Source organism: Stigmatopora argus, chromosome 21, assembly GCF_051989625.1.
Source record: "Stigmatopora argus isolate UIUO_Sarg chromosome 21, RoL_Sarg_1.0, whole genome shotgun sequence".
Classification (NCBI taxonomy): Eukaryota; Metazoa; Chordata; class Actinopteri; order Syngnathiformes; family Syngnathidae; genus Stigmatopora; species Stigmatopora argus.
The window spans coordinates 12,695,271-12,716,885 of NC_135407.1; the positions used below are offsets into that span (position 1 = coordinate 12,695,271).

The 21,615-nt window shown below is 41.6% G+C and overlaps 1 protein-coding gene across 9 annotated transcripts in view; it reads right to left on the bottom strand.

The window, feature by feature from the left end:
- top2b (DNA topoisomerase II beta) overlaps positions 1-21,615 on the bottom strand; it is a 202,255-nt gene that overhangs the window by 13,985 nt on the left and 166,655 nt on the right. For all 9 annotated transcript variants that reach the window (XM_077589955.1, XM_077589960.1, XM_077589959.1 and 6 more), the window contains 3 exons: positions 20,774-20,900; positions 20,436-20,594; positions 12,133-12,349 (listed from right to left, as the gene is read on the bottom strand). In XM_077589955.1, the coding sequence (XP_077446081.1) occupies positions 12,133-12,349; positions 20,436-20,594; positions 20,774-20,900 (503 nt within the window). The remainder of the gene's footprint in view (positions 1-12,132; positions 12,350-20,435; positions 20,595-20,773; positions 20,901-21,615) is intronic.

Here is a 21,615-nt window from a genome sequence, read left to right on the forward strand (position 1 = left end):
TGTCCATTGTTCAACCATTACTTAAAAAGACCTGGAGAATCTGAGTTTGATTAACTTGTTTTTCTGAAGCAATCAATAAAAATTGGGATAGAGTTAGTTGTTTCTTCAAAGAAAGCAGTTGTGCAGAACAACAACATATTTTGATATCTATGCTACCTAATACGAGTAGCTTTGCTGTTCTCTGTCTGGCCTTACCAAGCGGACAATATGTGGGTAAGGGATTCCTAGTAGCCAGAGAAGAAAGGGTTAGGTGAAAGTGTGAATGGTGAGTGCAACAGTGTTATGTAATACAGTTGTGGTCAAAAGTTTACATACACTTGTGAATAACATAATGTCATGGCTCTCTTGAGTTTCCAGTTATTTCTACAATTCTGATTTTTCTCTGATTGTGATTGGAACAGATACTTCTTTGTCACAAAAAAACATTCATGAAGTTTGGTTCTTATACGACTTTATTATGGGTTAACAGAAAAAGTGATCAAGTCTGCTGGGTCAAAAATATACATACAGCAACACAAATTAGCAATTTTGGTGACTTAGAAAGTTGTGTCAGTGAAATGAGCTTCATAGCATGACCTCTTAACTTCTTGTGAGTGAGTATGAGTGACTACAGCTGGTCACTTCTCTGAGGCCATTTAAATAGGGCTCATTGGATGCAAAGGCCCACAAACGCTACAATGGGAAAGTCAAAGGAGCTCAGCATGGATCTGAAAAAGCGAATCCTTGACTTGAACAAGTCAGGGAAGTCACTTGGAGCAATTTCAAAGCAGCTGCAGGTCCCAAGAGCAACAGTGCAAAAAATGGTTTGTAAGTATAAAGTGCATGGCACTGTTTTGTCACTGCCACGATCAGGAAGAAAACGCAAGCTATCACCTGCTGCTGAGATAACATTGGGCAGGAGGGTGAAGATTCAACCGAGAATGACCAAAAAGCAGATTTGCCAAGAATTAGAAGCTGCTGGAACACAGGTGTCAGTGTCCACAGTCAAGCGTGTTTTGCATCACCATGGACTGAGAGGCTGCCGAGCAAGAAGGAAGCCCTTGCTCCAAAAGCAGCACCTTAAGGCTTGACTGAAGTTTGCTGCTGATCACATGGACAAAGATAAGACCTTCTCTCGGAGCGTAAGTACCGACCGGCTTAGGTACAGGACACCGACGCCCTTCAATTTTATAGACTAATACTCTGTCTCTTCACCTGTTAGGGACTAGTATTTACAGGGTTTTACTGTCGCCGTCTCCCGGACGCGATCGTATCCATTTCTCACAAATGGACCTTCACATGAATGCTTCCCCCACATTCGGAAACTCCTCACGAATGCAAACATTCACGTGGACTTACCAGAGATGTCTTCAACTCTTTTAGGATGAGTCTTCAACCGTCGGGAACCCAGGCGTTCAGCTGAATTACCTCCCGCAAAGGGTCTTGGATGCCGTGGCCACGGTCTTTCCCAGATGTCGACTAAGTGCCTGGATTCCTACGGTATATTGACTCCAAGTCTCGAGGGACCAATATGATAGGTTCACCAATAGGCATTCCCAAATGCTCGCACAAATAAAGAAAAAAGACAATCTTCTGTTTTTTCTTGGAAGGAGAAATCGAATCTTCCAGGTCTCGACCTGGGTTCGTTCTGGCGTCACACGCTTTGTTTTCTTGTTTATTAACTTCAAGGACCCTAGTTACAATGGACGTCCCAACTCTCAGGGGAGGGGTGGGAAACAGAAGTGAGACGTCAAACAGTCAAAACAACTGAAGGTCATGTGCAGCCGAAGGATCTTCTCCACATTCCAGCAGTTCAAATGGATTTTGCTTCCCTTTTGTTTAGTCTAATTAAGGAGCAAAGCATTTACTTTGTTGCAAGCAGGCATTTTAGATGTAGTAAGCGAAACACTTTCTTCATTGCAAGCAAATATATAATAATGTAAGACTAATAACCCGAACTACCTCCTTTCTTGAAACAAAGAGGACTTCTCAAAGTAGCAAGAACATTTCACCCAAAACACAGTTTGTTGACAGCAGATTTGCATTTTTCATTTATTTCATTAAGTTGCACATGATTTAGTCTCAGCTTTATCTCTGTGAGTGATTAATAGCTTACATGTATCAATCACATTTAACCCGGATTTAGTACAAATCTTACAACATCTCTGTAAATGATTAAGTACAAGTTAACCTGCTCTGAGCACATTTAACCTACATTCAGCACAATTCCCAAAAATAAATCATCTTAATGAGCCAAACTGATTTGTGATGTCTCGGCATTCTTGTCCTGAAGCAATGGATAAACAATAAGTAAAATAGCTTTGTTTTCATTTCAGGTGATTGAAATCAGGTCAGGCCAAAACAGGTCAGAATACAAAAGAACATACCGTATTTTCACGACTATTTGGCGCATCGTATTTTTAGCCGCAGTGTCAATAACGAGTGTTAATTCTGTATTTTACACACACAAAGGATACACCGTTTTTTTAGACGCATATATACTATATATTATATATGGATGAACATCGAAACGCAATAGCGCTGGCTACCGGAAGCAGCCTATTTCCGGGTTCCGGTGCGCAGTGACTGCTGGGATATATAGTTCTTGCATGCTACACCCACACGCTAAAAACACGTTTTTAAAAAGGCAACGGAAGCAAAACTGAGTTCGGCTGTACTTTATTTAGACATTTTACAACTCACTCATGTCATCATCACCCACAAATCCCTCAAAGTCCTCATTTTCTGTGTCCAAATTAAACAATTGCCCAAACGAGCCTTCCAAAAAGCCGGGTCCCCTCTCTTCGTTCTCAGAGTCACCGTCATTTCCATGTGGCTCCTTAGAAATGATGCCGGCTTTGGCAAAAGCTCGAACAACCGTGCAAGCAGACACGTTCGCCCAGGCGGCCACAATCCATTCACAAATCGTAGCGTAAGAAGCCCGGCGCTGCCTGCCACTTTTCGTGAAGCCAGGCATGGCATGTATATATATTATTTATGGATGATTATCGAACCGTAATAGCGCTGTCTATGAAAGCAGCCCCAGACGCTATTTCCGGTGCGCAGTGACTGCTGGGATATATCGTCCTTTTGTCAATACACCCAGGTTGACGGCTGTGATAATGTTGGAATAATGATTAAAACCTTTTGAATCATTATTAGTAATATTTAATTAAAATAGGAAAACATCTTTCAACATAACTGCTTACAACTTGCAAGGAAAATCGCTCCCAACGCGGCTTCGTTCGCAAGAGCATTCTGACGGGCGGCATACTCTTCGGTCCATTTAGCGGCACATAACCAAAACATTCAAAGGTAATCTGATTTAAACAATTGCATAAGCAAAAACAACTGTCTCAACTGTTTTGAACAATTGTATAAGCTTAACCGAATAACATCATGAAGGTTATAAAAACAACTGTCACAACAATCTGTTTTTATCGGAACACCTGCGTAAGAATTTGCACCGTAAGCATAAAAACAACGGCATTAGAATTTGCACCAGTAAGCATAATAATTACATTATACGGTAAACAGAGCAACAGTATATTTGAAGAATAATGCGAGTATTCTCGGAAGTTTGATTCAATTTATCGCCATCTGTAGGATTCCCAGACAAAGCAGTTTAAGAGTCCTTGTAGATCATCCGTCTGGCCTGGAACTTGTTGTCCTGTTCAGTCCATAGTTATGAAAACAATTGACTGGCCCCGACAGGAAGACTGGGGGAAAGTGCACTCGGTCCAAACAGTATGGCAAAATTTTAATTATAGCTTCATTACCTATTAATTCCAAATGAACATATAGTAACATCCCAGAATGAACCCAACAGATAACTTTGACCTAATAGTATCAATATACTACAACGGCGAACACACTAATTTGGTGCTACTTGTACCAAATGCATGTTACAACCGCACGCTAAAAACACGTTTTTAAAAAGGCAACGGAAGCAAGACTGCGTTCGGTTGTACTTTATTTAGCCATTTTACAATGTACTCACATCATCATAACCCACAAAACCATCAAAGTCCTCATTTTCTGTGTCCAAATTGAACAATTGTCCATTGAAAACGCTGAGTTTAATATGTTCGTCCAGCCGGCCACAATTCATTCGCAAATGGTAGCTAGCTAGTAGCTAGCGTAACTATTCCAAGGCTGTCTTCCATGGTTCGCAACTGTGTTGATGCCGATCGCCAGGCCACAATCCATTCACAAATAGTAGCTAGCGTAACTAGTATTCCAAGGCTGTCTTCCATGCTTTGCAACTGTGTTGATGCCGATCGCCAGGCCACAATCCATTTCGCAAATAGTAGCTAGCTAGTGTTGATGCCGATCGGCAGGCCACAATCCATTGGATGTATTGACAAAAAAAAACTATATATCCCAGCAGTCACTGCGCAATACTTTATCTACGGGAAAATAGTAGAGTCGGGGGCTGCTTGCCATTGTTGTCCTATCGACTGATTTATTTTATTTTATCTTGATAACAATTTTAGTATTGGTTCATATATAAAGCGCACTGGATTATAAGGCGCCATGTCTATTTTGGAGAAAATTTCAGACTTTTATGTGTGCCTAATAGTCGTGAAAATACGGTAATAGTATTTGGGGAGTGTTCATCAACAAGTCACACATTGAAAAAAAAATCCAAAACTTCTACACTTGAAATGCCTTCATTGTGGTTACAAATAGACTGCTTATGAAATAAACTAACAACTTGTTTTTTTCATATTTAATGTATTGTGTGTTGTATTTCTGCAAGTGAACTGCACATATTTATTAGACCACATAGTCCAAGGAAATAATATTATGACTCTTAAGCCCAACCCTGTGGCAAGGGTAAGGTGAGGATCAGCGCACGTTAAATTTGACAGTAGGTGTTGCTTTGCCTAAGCAACAATATCACAACATACATACAGTTGTGATCAAAAGCTTACATACACTTGTGAAGAACATAATGTCATGGCTCTCTTGAGTTTCCAGTTATTTCTACAACTCAGAATTTTCTCTGATAGTGATTGGAACAGATACTTCGTTGTCACAAAAAACATTCATAAAGTTTGGTTCTTTTATGACGTTATTATGGGTTAACAGAAAAAGTGATCAAATCTGCTGGGTAAAAAATATACATACAGTAACTAGCAATTTTGGTGACTTAGAAAGTTGAGTCAGTGAAATGAGCTACACAGCACCAATTCTGTCAAGAGTGGTCAAAGATTCAACCAGAAGCTTGTGGATGGATACCAAAAGCGCCTAATTCAAGTGAAAATGGCCAAGGGACATGTTACCAAATATTAGCACTGCTGTATGTCTATTTTTGACCCAGCAGATTTGATCACTTTTGTCTGTTCACCAATAATAAAGTCATAAAAGAACCAAACTTCATGATTTTTTTGTGTGACAATGAAGTATCTGTTCCAATCACTCTATCAGAGAAAAATCAGAGTTGTAGAAATAACTGGAAACTCAAGAGAGCCATGACATTATGTTTTTCACAAGTGTATGTAAACTTTTGACCACAACTGTATATAGTTGCATTAATCAACCGACATCAAACTTTGTGTCATGGCACATATATCTCAAGTGATGCTCACGCACCTACACGATTAGATTAGAACTTTATTTCATCCAGTATTCGGTGAATTCCCTTGGTTGCAGTAGCAAGACAGTAGCAAGCACAGACACAGAAGACATTGTAGACCTACCATATTTTCACGACTATTAGGCACACATAAAAGTCTGAAATTTTCTCCAAAATAGACAGGGCACCTTATAATACAGTGCGCTTTATTGATGGACCAATACTAAAATTGTTATCACGATAAAATAAGATAAATCCGTCGATAGGACAACTATGGCAAGCAGCCCCCGACTCTACTATTTTCCCGTAGATAAAGTACTGCACAGTGACTGCTGGGATATGTAGTTTTTTTTGTCAATACACCCAATGGATTGTGGCCTGCCAATCGGCATCAACACTAGCTAGCTACTATTTGTGAACGAATTGTGGCCAGGCGATCGCCATCAACACAACTGCGAAGCATGGAAGACAGCCTTGGAATACTAGTTACGCTAGCTACTATTTGTGAACGAATTGTGGCCTGGCGATCGCCATCAACACAGCTGCGAAGCATGGAAGACAGCCTTGGAATAGTTACGCTAGCTACTAGCTAGCTACCATTTGGGAATGAATTGTGGCCGCCTGGACGAACGTATTACACTCAGCGTTTTCGATGGACACATGTTCAATTCGGACACAGATAATGAGGACTTTGATGGTTTTGTGGGTGATGATGACCTGAGTACATTGTAAAATGGCTAAATAAAGTACAACTGAACTCAGTCTTGCTTCCGTTGCCTTTTTAAAAACGTGTTTTTAGCGTGCGGGTGTAGCGTGCATTTGGTACATGTAGCACCAAATTAGTGTGTTCGCCGTTGTAGTATATTGATATTATTAGTGCAAAGTTATCACAGCCGTCAACCTGCGTGAATTGACAAAAGGACTATTTATCCCAGCAGTCACTGCGCACCGGAAATAGCATCTGTGGCTGCTTTCGTAGACAGCGCTATTACGGTTCGATAATCATCCATAAATAATATATATATGCCATGCCTGGCTTCACGAAAAGTGGTAGGCAGCGCCGGGCTTCTTACGCTACGATTTGTGAATGGATTGATGGAAATGACGGTGACTCTGAGAACGAAGAGAGGGGACCCGGCTTTTTGGAAGGCTCGTTTGGGCAATTGTTTAATTCGGACACAGAAAATGAGGACTTTGAGGGATTTGTGGGTGATGATGACGTGAGTGAGTTGTAAAATGTCTAAATAAAGTACAATCGAACTCAGTTTTGCTTCTGTTGCCTTTTGTCATGTTTTTAGCGTGTGGTTGTAGCGTGCAAGAACTATATTTCCCAGCGGTAGCCAGCGCTATTGCGTTTCGATGTTCATCCATATATAATATATATATGCGTCTAATGAAACGGTGCATGCTTTGTGTGTCTAAAATACAGAAATAGCACTCGTTACTGACACTGCGGCGTAAAATACGATGCGCCGAATAGTCGTGAAAATACGGTAGGTAAAAAACTGGAGCCACCCACACAGGAAGTCCACAAGGTGGGGACCTTCTGCAGACTGAGACTGAGGTTAAATATGCAGAATCACTCTTTCATGCTGATCCGCACAGTCCTTCAGTAGTCTGGATCTGATCATCTTCCTTGCCTAGATCCTCCGAAGATGTCCTATCACCCGATCAGCAGCAGCGGAGAGGCTGGTGGGGGGCTTCAAACCACACAAGCACACTCACCCGTTGCAGCCCGGCAAGCACCGACAGCTCCTCCATCTGACTGGGGAGAGATATCACGCTCCCATAACAATGATGGAATGCTAGGTCTGGAGCTTCGCCTCTTCTCCCGGCACTATCGTCCACTGCCCATAGCTAATCCCGCGTGCATAACAGTGGAGGCACTGCTGAACGGCTACAAAGACATCTAGGTCTAGCACAAAGAAACCAAGCCACGTGACGGGTGGAGTTGAGTCGCAAAGGTCGCAAAACAACAAAGCAAAAAGCACAAAGTACAAAGCAAAGTATATGGGAAAGCATTAAGAAATATTAAAATGGAATTAAAAAAGATAGAAAAGCAGCAAAAACACAAAACGAGCAAGAGCGGACGGAGCTACCGCTACCGGCTGCCACTTGAGTAGAGCCATCTTGGTTGCAGTAGCAAGAACAGATACAGACACAAGAAAAAGACATAGTATAGCTGGATAAAACTGGAACCACACACAAGAAGTCTTCCACAAGGTGGAAACCTTCTGTAGAGTGAGACTGAGGTTGAAAATATGCAGAATCACTCTTCCAAGCTTATCCACACAGTCCCTCAGTAGTCTGGAGCTGAAGAATAAACAGTAACAGTACAACGCTCCCGATACTCCCTTTCCGGCCTGGTAAACGCCATCTTATAGGGGTGTGATATCAATTTCCCCATAATAATAGATGGAATGATTGGTCTGAAGCATCACTTCTTCTCCCGGTACTTTTGTTCAGGGTGTTGTTCAAGGTGTTGCTTTTCTGCTGCATATTATTCACAGCTGATCCCATGTGTATGACAGCAGAGGCATGGCTGAATGGTTCCAAAAAAGAACTAGCAGCAACAAACTAAGCTAATAGAACAAAGAAAGTTGTAAAATAAAGTAGAAAAGTAAAGTACAAAGGAATGTATTAAAATGTAATTAAAAAAGATAGAAAGGCTCTAAAACACAAAAACGAATAAGAGCGGACAGCTACTGCCACCGTCTGCCGCCTGATGGCGCCATCTTGAAAAAACGTTTGTGAAGGCTTACGTGATCCAGGCTTTCTGGTTGCTCATACAGTAGACAGGCAGCAAAGCTTTGTTCTTGTTTTTTAAAGCATGAGGACAGTTGAATTTGTAGATTAAGGCTGATTTGAATATGAAGCCAGCAGCCACACACGATGATTCACACGTTCAGTTCGTCTTTGAATAACAATGTCCGTTAAGGCATCCTTATCCCTGTTAAAAACTTGCTCCAACCATTCCCTTGAATTATGTGAGGGAACTTTTTCTCGACAAGCCGCCTCGTGGTGTACAGGTTCACTCGTCTGACTTCAGTGCAGGCAAGCACGGGCTTGATTCCCGCTGGTGGCGGTATGATTGGGAGTGCGGATGGTCGTTTGTCTCTCTGTGTGCCCTACGATATGATTGAGCTCAATTTGATTTTGAAATAAAGACTTGCAACCAGTCTAGATGGCAGTCTGCCTTTCACCCGAAGACAGCTGGGTTAGTCCCTAGCAACTCTTTGGGCGGCCCGGCGATTGAGTGGTTAGCGCATCGGTCTCACAGTGAGGAACCTGGGTTGAAATCCAGGTCGGTCCACCTATGTGGAGTTTGCATGTTCTCCCGGTCCTGCGTGGGTTTTCTCTGGGTACTCCGGTTTCCTCCCACATTCCAAAGACATGCATGGTAGGCTGATTGGACACTCTAAATTGTCCCTAGGTATGAGTGTGAGCGTGAATGGTTGTTTGTCTCCTTGTGCCCTGCGATTGGCTGGCCACTATTTCAGGGTGTCCCCCGCCTCTGGCCTGAAGTCAGCTGGCATAGGCTCCAGCATGCCCCGCGATCCTAGTGAGGATAAAGCGGTTCAGACAATGAGAAATCTTTCTCGATGTAGCGTTTCGCTGCCTCCCAGTCTGCTAGTCAAAGAGGCTCACTTGCGGCACTGGAATGAGGCTGAGATTCAGCTTCATTTTATTCGTCAGGAGCAAAGCTATCGTAAAAGGTCTTGGCTTTGGTTCTAATCGTGTTAGTATCCAGAGCAGGGGTGGGCAAACCGGTCCTCAAGGGCCGCTGTGGGTGCAGGTTTTTGTTCCAACCGATTCAACACAAACAGGTCAACCAATGAGGTTTCTGTTGAAACAAGAAGCACCTGACCACAATCCACTGATTGCACTTCTAAGATATCAGATTGGTGGAACGGTTTCCTCTTATAGGTTGGAACGAAAACCCGCACCCACTGCGGCCCTTTCTGGAATAGGTTGCCCCCCTGCCCCTTGATCCAGAGGAATCATCACCCAATAGGGAATTCGTCATCTTAATGATGATTTTATTCCTCCTTCCAAAATGAATCCGAACAAAAGGCAAAAGTCAGTCTCGTTTGTTTTACTCGGCGCGAGTCCCACTTGAGTGCCACCCATTTCAGCGCCAAAGAAGGGATGCCCTCACTTCCGCCATTTTTTCATCTACCGCCATTTTTCATCTCCTGAAACTCGCAAGCAGAAGTGCTTGCGAGTTTCAGTGTGAATTTTGACATTACGTTTAAGAGGCATTTTAAACACTGATTCAAAATCCATACAATGCGGAAAGAGACTTGGTGCAATCTTTCTGTGCGTGATGCGAAATGTATGTAATGTAAAGCGAAGAAAAGGCACGACGCCGTTTGTATTATTCATCATCTTCCATACCGCCTACCCATCCTCAAAAGTGTTGCGGAGCCTAACCCAGCTGTTGTCGGGCGAAAGGCAGACTACACCGTAGACTGGTCGCCAGTCAGAGATAGGGTACACAGAGGGACAAACAACCATCCGCACTCCCAATCATTCCGCCACCAGTGGGAATCGAGCAGGCGCCTCTACATCACAAGGCGGCGCTGTTTGTATTATTGATGCATCATTATTCTTTTACGCGCAACAGTGTCAAACTCGGGTTGGTTCGCGAGCCACATTAATGTCAACTTGATTTCATGCAGGCCGGACCATTTTAGATATAATATTTAGATTTTTTTTATAAATGGATTAAAATAACTGGATTAAAAGCCCTGAATATTCACTTTTTTATAGATCTAAAACTATGTTTATTTTAGCTTTTTTATATATTTTTAGATTTTACAAAATGATTTTTTAACTAAAAACACAGAATAAATTGATTAAAAAATTACAATTATTGATTTAAAAGGGGGAAAATCAGGAAATTTAATATACATCGATACTCTTCATTTTAATTTGATCCTAAAACAGAAAGTCGGCACTCATGATTTACTTTCCCGTGCCACACAAAATGATGCGGCGGGCCAGATTTGGCTCCCGTGCCGACTCTTTGACACGTGTTTTACGGTGAAATTTCGCTTCTTCGATGCTGAGTTGGACCCATTTAAGTGCCGCCATTTTTCATCTGCTGTCTTCCGTTTGCGAGTTTCAGTGTGGATTTTGACATTTTTTATGAACTATTTATCATACTTAAGATAAAAAAAACGCGATGTACTGAAGATGCGAAAGTTGAAGCCGTGAAGTGAAGGATGACACTACCCACGCACATAAACACAGAACTTAACCTAAAATTATGTAATGCACACAAAAAAAATCTCAAGAAACAACTCCACGATGAACAAAGGCACACAAATCGGTAACTCACTGCCAACCAAAGCTGATCGGTCATGATTCCAGAAAAAGTGCCCAGAAAGTAGGCTTTTGGTCGGATGGTCACGCTCATACTCCACTGGTGGCAGCTACGCCGACGAGAACGGCTTTTGCCTTCAAATCAAAGTCAAAAAGAATTGCACTTCTTTTATGTTGGAGTGGCTGTCGGAGTATGTGCAAATAGCAGAACAAGTGTTGAAAGTATGACGATGGAAAAGTATGGATGAATTGGAAGCTAGACTACCTCAAGCGACACATTCAGCAGGAAAGTCATTTGAATGAGAATGAGAAGTGAAAAATAATGTAAGATTTAAGTCAGATTTGTGCATATTATCGTGACATGTATTAAGATGTTTTATGTATGGATATTAATCATTACATTTTATTATGACAAGATCATTTAGGGGTAGTAAAATGCACCTGCTGATGGCAGGTGTGATACTGGTGTGTGGCCATAGCGAGCACTTCCTATGTCGCTCATAGTGGTTCTCAGTGTGCTCAGGGAGGTTGTCTGTATGCCCAGACATGAAAAATGAGAGGGTAATTGATCCCAGCCAACTATGGGCACCATGCGGGGGACACTCTGAATTGGTGGCAGAACAAAAAAAAAGCTGGGCAAAGGAGATGCGGAAACGTTCGCACTCAAACTCATACCTAGCAGCAAGTTAGACTGTTCAACCAGCATATGCTGGATGTTTTGGGTATGTGGGATGAAATTGGAATACACGGCAAACTCCACACTGAAGGTCCGTACTTGGGATCGAATCCTTGATCTCAGAACTGTGAGGCCGATGCCACTCTGCAATGGGCCGCCCCAAGCTAATTTAATACGGTTGAAAAAACATGGGCGTCCCGGCGGATAAATGGTTAGTGCGGCCTCACAGTTCTGAGGTCCTGGGTTCGATCCCAGGTAGGTCTTCCTGTTTGGAGTTTGCATATTCTCCCTGGGCTTCCGTGCGTTTTCACCGGGTACTCCAGGTTCTTCCCACGTTCCAAAAATGTGTGGTAGGCTGGTTGAACACTCTAAATTGCCTCTAGGTAGGAGCTTGAGCGTGAATGGTTGTCCGTCTCCTTGGGCCCTGCGATTGGCTGGCGCCCAATTCAGGGTGTCCCCTGAATCGTGCCGAAAGTCAGCTGGGACAGGCTCCAGAACCCCCCTCGACCCTTATGAGGATAACCAGTTCAGAAAATGAATGAATGAAACAAAAATATTCTAGTCTTACATAGTTTTTTGGTTTTGGCCAGAGTTTGAGTCGAGAAGGTAATCAAAGTAATCATCATGGTCACTGTGGTGCGCCATCATTTCAGGTACACTGGGCTTATCTTTAATCCCTGTTCTTGGAGAAGAGTCTACATTTACATCATCTCCGTTATCTTCATTGTCCTCCTTTTCCCCCTCATCTTCCTCCGAGAAGTCAAATGTGTATTTTGGCCTGGATGCTGAGAGAAAGAAAAGAGACAAAGTTAAGTTCATACAATTAGATTGTTCTGGATTTCAGAGTATTGCACATAGATGACCAGTTTGACAGGGTTTTAAACTACCAGGAAACTTAGTCAATGAAAACTACGGTCGTCATGAAACCTCTTAGCCATGGTCGTTGCACAGAATAGATCTTCTAGACAGTTGATTGCAGTCAGGTGCTTCTTGTTTCAACACAAACCTTGTTGGTTAAACTGTCTGCGTTGAATCGGTTAGAACAAAACCCTGACCCACAGCGGCTCCCGAGGACCGGTATGCCCACCCCTGGCCAATGTTCCCTCTAAACTGCGCGCATGGGTAATTGCGCACTAGTCTCGCCTTCTCTGCGCACAGCAAATCATATGGAGCGCACAAAATAAAATCCCCATTTTTTTGAAGCTGTGAGGCCGACGCGCGAACCACTCATCCGCCGGGCCACCCCATTCATAGATATTAATACTTACATTTTATTATTACTAAATAACTTGTGTAGTAGACATGCACCTGCTTATGGCAGGTGTGATACTGGTGTGTGCCCATAGCGAGCAATGATGATGTTGCTCACACCGGTACTCAGTGTGCTCAGGGAGGTTGTCTTTCTGCCCAGACAAAAAAAAATTAGAGGGAACATTGCCCCTGGCCTAGCCCAACTCACAAAAAACATTGCAGCGGTTAGTCTGCGGTAATGTCAATACAAATAAGTCACAACTAAAGAGATCATTTCAGAAATTAGATTAATTTGTAAAGAATTATGACAATGCTTTTCCATCATACGTTTCACTTGCCCACTCATTAATTTTCCCAAATGTACCATCTTACGCACTCAAGCATGAGAAATAGAGGAAAAAAAGTTTGATTGACGGGACTGTCGCTGTGACCTTGACATGAACTGACACACAAGCTTTTTATGAATCTTTAATCACCAAAGATGTCTTCACTCTTTTGTTAACTTGTCAACCCCTGGCCTCCAGGTGCAGAGCCAAAGCCCATCATTTTAATAGTCACTCAGCATGAATGATCTCCTTGCCAGTGGATGTGATTAAACCTTTGTTTGCGAATAATTGAATAATGGGCAAAATTGTGACATGTTGAAAACACATTATGTTGGGGTTATTCTAGATACTATTATAGATGTATGCATTTTAATTACTTTTGTATGTGTGTCTTTAATTTGAGACTGGGGCGAGCTCAAGGTCACCCTCCAGAGCAGCTATAGGAAATAGCTCTTATCTTAAGTAAACATCATATGGGGTGGTTTGCGAAATATATCTTAGGTATAGAGTTATTTGGTTGTTAATGATATCAGACATTAAATTAACAATGCAGAAATGGCATGAGAAAATGTATGACATTCATCCAAATAATTAGGTAAATTGTACCTGGCTGGGGTAGATAAAATAATTGATTTAGGATAGGCATAGTTTCCCTAGGACTTTTAAAGTGCACAGAAGACATTCCCTGTTTGTCCTGAAGGGGGGAAATATGCTTTGGTATAGGTGATATTGATGACTAGTAGGAGATTACGGATTGGATAAGCATTGATCAATTGATACAACCAAATGACGTTGCTGTCTATTGCTTTAGGGGCATACAAATTAAGAGAACTTTGGCCAAAACTAACAGCATTGCAATTATGGGGTTAATACACCTAAATTTTACAGTGATAACGATTGACAATAACAAGCTTAGATAAGGGGAAAAGGAACAATTCTCCAAATTCCAAAATCTGGCTAAAGAAACAGATTATGTTTGTCACTTTGGGTTTTGACATAATGCGTTAGCACATGAATTTTGAGATATTTGGGGAATATCTACAACAAATTCAAGAGAAATTTGGAAATAGGCTCTATTTTGGCACTGGATGCCCAAATTCTGGTGGGGCCTTTCATGGTGTGAAACAAGTGATGAAATAATGTCTATGTTTCAAAAAATAGCATCTCCAAATTATAAAATATCAACCTTTCAGTAATGCTTTAAGTAGATGGGTTGTCTAGAATGGGCAAAATTCGATAGCATTGAAAGGGGGTGTAACTTAATGCAGAACATGGAGGTAAAGTTTTTACAAACGGTTAAAATACTTAAGGGGGGTGTGTGTGTTTCAATGTGTCACAACTTTTCCGTTATTTCATTATTGGCTAATAGATAGTTAATCACAGGCACTCGCATGGCAGTCCACATGCTGACTGACTGGGGTGATGAGCGGTGGCAATTGAACTTCCTGAACAAATTTCTATTTGTAGATGTGTGGCACGCGAATCTAATACATTAATTACCTAGTTCCTTCAGGAATGATTATTGCTGACGGGGCAGCAAGATGGGGTGAACTACCAAGGAGCCCCACTGGGGATGGTGGTTTACACCTGTGGTGAAAATTTACGGGTCACTGAGGTATGAGTGAACGACCCAAATTGACTAGTGATTAACGCATCAACCTTGCGGTTCGATGATCTACTAATGAAAGCGGGGTGGATCCAGACCTTCCGGAGTGTGGAGTATTCCTGGTGTCCTCAAGAATTCGTAGGTTTTCTCCGGGTACTCCAGTTTTACTCACACAAACCAAAATTATGGATGACTGGTGGAACACTCTAAATTCCCTGATTATGAGTGCGAGCGTGGATGAGTGGCTGTCTTTTGTGTTCTAATTGGCTGGCCACCAAGATATGATATATCAATCTTTTCATATCAAGGTGGAAAAGGATTTGGAAATTTGATTTCTGAAATCGCTGATAAGCCTTTCGAGGACCGCGGTGGCAGAGTAGGACAGAAACACAATCCCCTCTGTGTAACAACTTCGGGGTGAGGAAAGATGAAGGACGTTGGGCGGCGAGCTGCCTCCTGCTGGCTGACTGGGTAAGTAGGCAGACAGTGGGAGGTAAGTGATCCATTTTATTCTTTGTTGGCATCGGTGAGGCAAACCTTTCGCAGTCGCCGGGAGTTGGTTGCGCTCGGGAGGTGATGCGATGTATCCATCACGGCAGAATGCCAGTAAGTCTGAAACTATCACTTGGTTGGGCTCTTGCCTGAGAAAAGTGCACTTTGTGGAGAAGCACCTTCAATTTCGTCATACGCAGCAGGGTATGATGACAATTAGGCTTTTGTCTAGTCAATGATGATGACAAGCCTAAGTCTGATTTTATTTTATTTATTTTTTATTAAACAAAAAGAACGAAAAAGAATTTCGCCAAATGAATTTTTTTTATTTCTGCAATGGGAAATTTGGGAACCTGGGGGGCTAAACAGAAACAAAAGACTTATCTAGGAGGGCTGCCATTTTGAGTCATGGGAAATTCCATGCCTCAAAAAGGGGGGAGATTGGTAGGCGCTACAAAACTTATGGATCCAATCTATATGCAAATATACGGCCAAAACACGGGCAATTCCCCTTTATGTCAAACTACAAAAGCCTCATATCCATTTCAAAGGATTCATATGGATTTTATAGAGAATATGTGGTACGTAACAGTCCTAAAACAGAGATTGGGGAAACCTTGTTCCAGAAACTGGTCAAGATTGGCAAGCTTGGATGACACATGCGTGCGCAAAAACCATCAGACCTTTGACAAATTAACTTGTGGAAAAGATCCTTGTCTGACGTTTTTACAAATTTTACATTTGTGTCTCAACAACAATGACCATCTCTATGGAAAACCGTCAGAGATGGAAACACCCGGATCCGCCAAAGTGAAATTGAAATGTGAGATGACCAGGGATGATGAATTCATTTCCGCAACAGGGATTTCCCAAACGGGAGGTGGTAAAAAATAATTGGTTATTGTTGATGGAAAATGCAGCTATTATAAATCAAACCTGTATAACATGTATGGGGCCCTACCTCTCTTAAGAGTAGTACCCACGCAAATTACCCCTGATTGTGTAAAGGAGATAATGATAAAAGATGTAAGCCCAAAATGTGAGAAATGGAATAATGTCTACCCGGTTACAAGAGCAGCAATGGACAAAGCTAACTTTTCAACACGTTGCCTTTGATCATTTTACCTGCTTAAACCTTACAGGGCATGGTCTGAAGCTGGAGGCGCTAAATGAGACGTGGTGTGCCCACATCCTAAAACAGACTGCACCCCTGATTCCACGTTCTGACCTATGGTGGTGGTGTGGTGGAAATAAATTATATGAATCCTGCCGAAACGCAGCAGGACTTTGTGCCTTGGGGTCACTGCTTTTACCAGTGTCTGTTTTTTCCATCTACAGTGGAGGAGATACAATTGGCTGAAATCCAGTATGATGGTGGTTCCCTCCCGATCGCGTCGAGCGGCAAGGAGAGAGGGAGATCCAACACACATTGATGCGATTGGCATCCCCCGGGGCATACCACATGAGTATAAGTTGGCTAATCAGGTCGCAGCAGGTTGGGAGTCTATTTTTCTTTTAATTACCCCAAACAAAAATGTGGATAGGATAACTTACCTGCATTACAATGTCCAAAACCTTGGAAATTATACTGAACAGGGATTTGTGGCGATAAAGGAACAACTGGCAGCCACTAGTCTGATGGCGTTCCAGGATCGCATAGCGGTCGAGATGCTTCTTGAAGGAGCAGGGGGCGTATGCAATGTTTGAAAATGTTGCACTCAACAACACGTCCCCCACTGGGTCCCTCACCAGGGCCAACGATGGCCTGCAGACCCTAAACCGTAATATAAAAAGCATCCTGGAGTAGAATTATCCGCTTGGGCAGACTGGTGGGATAAGACCTTCGGAAAGTATAAAGATTTGGGCCTATCTGTTGTATTTTCAGTAGCCATTTTTGCTACGACTTTGACATTTGTGGGTGTTGTCTTATCCCCTGCTTACGCTCCTTGCTAAGCCGACTTATAACCACTGCGATTGCCCCTACAAATTCTAAATTGCATGAATTATATCCTCTGCTGATGAAACGTACTGAAGAGAGCAGTGAAGTCCAGGAGCATGGTAATTCCGAGAACGTATTGGGCGAAAATGATTTTGTTCTTTCTTTTTCAGACCAGCCGTACGAGTAGGGACTATGCCGGTAAAATTAAGGCAGTCAACGGACATTCCCCCGTTGTATTTGCCATAAAATGAATTAATAGCATACATATTATAAAAACGGGGGAATGTTGGGGTTATTCTGGATACTATTATATATGTATGCATTTTAATTACTTTTGCATAAGAGTGTCTTTAATTTGAGACTGGGGCGAGCTCAAGGTCACCCTCCAGGGCAGCTGGCTCCAGCTTGTTGACGTAACACCTCACCGTATCCTCGGCTCCAAGGACTGTTTACTGGGAGATACACCTTAATGCAACCCAGATGACACCCAGATGCAAGTTCGCAATGAAGATCTGCAAAGGACTCTTAAATTGCTTTGACTTGGATTCCGGCAGATGGCGATAATCACAGTTGTTTTTTGACCTCGGTGGTGTTATTCGGTTAGCTCATGCAATTGTTTAAATCAGATTACCTTAGATGTTTTGAATTATGCGCTACTAAATGGACAGAGGAGGATGCCGCTCTTCAGAATCCTCTTGAACGAAGGCGAGTTGGGAGTGATTTTCCTTGCAAGTTGTAGCCAGAGTATGTTAAAGATGTGTCCTTGTTTGATTAAAGTATATTATCATAAATCTATCACATTATCTGGCTGTATTAATTTGAACCTCCACGTTTTGCATTAAGTTACATACCTCTGTTAATGCTATCATTTCAGCTGCTTGTGAATAGTAATGGTAATAGTTCTGTTTTTAAAATTTTAGTAGCAGTTTATAAATAATTTCCTGTTCAAATTATGCCAACTTCATTTATTTTTCGATGACTCATCTACAAAACTCAGAGGTTGATTTCTCATAATTCGGAATTGCTAACGAACAACAACAAGAAATTGAGAAAAAAAGATGATTGATTATTGACGCGACTGTTGCCGTCACATTAACACAAACTCATACACTCATAAGCCTTTTATGAATGCTTAATCACCAAAGATGTCTTGACTCTTTTGTTAAGTTGTCAACCCTTGGCCTCCAGGTGCAGAGCCAAACCCCAGCATTTTCTAAGTTTTTAATGGAGACCTGCTTTACTGCAAACCGGCTTGAGTCTAAACCTGTTTAAGGGCGGGAATCTAAACATGAAAACAAAAACAATCTTAAAGGATCCATCACATAAGGAACAGTTATTAAAAAAATGACAGGTCAAAACTATTAACTTGACATTTCTAGTTATACTAACCACCACAAGGCCAAACGACTAAATTACCGTATTTTCTAAAAAAAAATTATAACTGAATCAAAGGTACGGCTTATATATGCACGAATTAGACTTGACACGCACAAAACTGCAAAGTGACAAAGACGAAACGCCATACAGCAAGACAATGCGTCCGATACGGTCATTTATTTCAAAATAGGAAGAATATAAAGAGTTAAAATGCTAAATAAAATTTATTTTGATGTCTAGGAATGAAATTCATGAAAAAAATAAACCGTATCTTGCATAAAATGTGAAAAAAATAACTTAATTGTGTATGCCATTGCTTGCTCAGAGCCCCGCCATCTTACCTTTTACCGGTAGTTAAATGTGGTGACTGGCCAGATGCGAGGAGCCATGATACATGTATCTGTAGTGTTTACCATGTCAGCATATCCCAATAGTTGTTAAGGCTGATCGTAGGTCTTGCGGTCAATCATTAAAATATCAGCCTATCAACCTCCGTAATGTGTATCATATGCTATTATTGCATCCAGAGACTCGGACACACTTCCTGGTTGCTCACGTGACTTCATTTTTGAATTCGTCCACGTGCAGGCAACACCCTTTTGGAATGTGCAATCCAGCAGGCGATCCAGTATCTCAGAAATACCACGCGCGGTGATTTTTCTTAAGATTTTCTCTTCATAGTAACACATTTGTACTCCCTATTAAAACCATGAATATGGAGGTGAAAATTATGAATCAGGGAGCGTCTTGTACGAGAGAAATTGTAAAATGCAACAATTTTAAGGCACTTTTAAGGGTGGTGCTAATACATACGCGGAGGCGGTCAATATGCGAGAAAATACAGTACGTTTTTCAAGTTAGAACTGGCTCTATGGCTGACTGGCAACCAGTCTAGGGAATAGTATGCCTTTCGCCTGCAGTCAGCTGGGTTAGGCTCCAGCAATCCCTTTCGAGGATGCACGGTATGGAAGATGAACGAACGAACGAACAAACGAATGAATTAGAACTGTGCAACATACATTTAGTTGCAAAATATTTAGGTAGAACTAAAGTATATGTGGTAAATTTTGATAAGGGTCTTAAGCTTCAGAAAGGGCACCCTCGTGCGTCCAAGCAAGATTATTTTGAAGGAACACAAGTTAGTCAACATGCCCAGCATCCAGCACACTGCTTTGTGCAGTTATTTTGGCAGACTCCAAAGCAAGTAGGAGGTGTACTGCCAACTACTGGATGGTTGCAGTATTGTGGAATATTGAGGCGCCCGTTAGACTAGATAACTATTGTGGCAGATAGCAATATGTGCTCATGAGCCAGGGTCGGGATGGCTTTAAAGATATCAGACATTGCCAAAACGATGACGAGGGAGGGCAGATGTCCTACACGTGGTCACTGCACTGTGCTCAGACGTCAGATGCGATTGCGAAGGATGGCGGATGTACTATGCTCAAGCTTTAAAACACGGCAAATTGTTCAATAAAGTAGGTCTTGCTTCCTGTAATCAGAGTGTGTTGTGAATTTTTCACCTCCAATAGCAGTGCTGCCAAAACACGTGTAAAGATTGTTTCAGACGGATTTTGAATTGATACAAGAATTGCAAAATGTAATATCGCAGAATCAATTTCTTTGAGACAGCTTTAGACAAAATGTCAAAGATGGCTGGCAATATGGAGTTGGCTGAACTGAAAAGGTCTGTCTCTGCACAAGGCTTAATACCTCACAAACGGTCACAAATGGTATATGTTCTAAACAGAGTGAAAATGGCATGAGAAGCAATATATTTGGGTACCAATTGAAATTGGTTAACACTCGCACTAAAATAAAAAAATAAAAAAATGGACCGATGCTGTTTTTCATAAAAGACTGAAATATGGAAACTGTACCTGATGCCCTCATAGACTTGGTTTCTCTGGGCATGATAGGGTGAGTATTCTCCAGCTCACTGTCTGAATTTGAGTCATCTTCAGACCAAGGATTTCGTTTTTTCAACTTCTTCCCAGGAGTTCCCTTAGGTCCTGGTGTCTTTCTCACTGTAGGTAGTCCTATATGAACAACAAAATGCAATAAAAGCTTGGAGTTTTTTTCTGCTTTTTTGGCACTTCCATTTCAAATGATTAAAAAGAATGTAGAAAAGACACTCAATAATTTATAGAAAATCCCAAAGTGTATGTCATTATTGGATGCAAAAAACGCTTCACCAAGGTTAAAGAAAAATTCTAACCTGGTTCTTTCTTGTCTTTTTTTACACGTGGATTTTTTGGTTTAACTAAAGGACTTTGGGGTCTTGCTGTATCTTGGCCCAAGTCATCATCACCATCCTCCACCTTCAGAAGTGAGTCTATGTCCACCTGATATAAAAGTTATAAATTAATGAACGTACTAGCTAAGCAAGATTTGAGGCCATACTGATATATTTTGAAAAGTGGATATGCGAAGCCTGAACAAGAAGAAGGCGGCCCCCCTCCAGGGGGTCAAAAGCTGCCTTGACACTGTTTAGGGACCTGAAATTGTTATGCAATCAAACTTTCCTGGATTAACACAACAAGATGTGTTGCAGGAGGAATTCAGCCAGTGATTTCACCTTGGGTAGGTCAACAATATGGGGGTGATTTGCAAGTTAGATCTTAAATATTAAGATGTATTTGGGTTTTAATGATATTGAACATGAAAAGAACAAGTCAGAAATGGGATTCATTCAAACAATTAGGCAAATAATAGCTGGTTTGTTTGGAAAAATTAATTGATTTTAGAATAGGCATAATTTCCCTAGGAATAGGGAGACATGGAGTGTTTTTTATTGTGGAATGCTGGCTAATTACCGTATGTACTCGCATTTTAGCTGCATTTGTCGGACAAAAAAAGATGACTGAATCGAGGGTAGGGCTTATATGCGCATAAAAAGACGACATGCACAAAATTGCCAAGTGTCAAAGACGAAACGTCATAAAGCAAGACAATGCGGCCGATACCGTCATGTATTTCAAAATAGAGAAAAGATAAACAGATAAAACGCTAACAAAAATTATTTTGACGGCTATGATTGAAATTCAAGACAAAAATGTG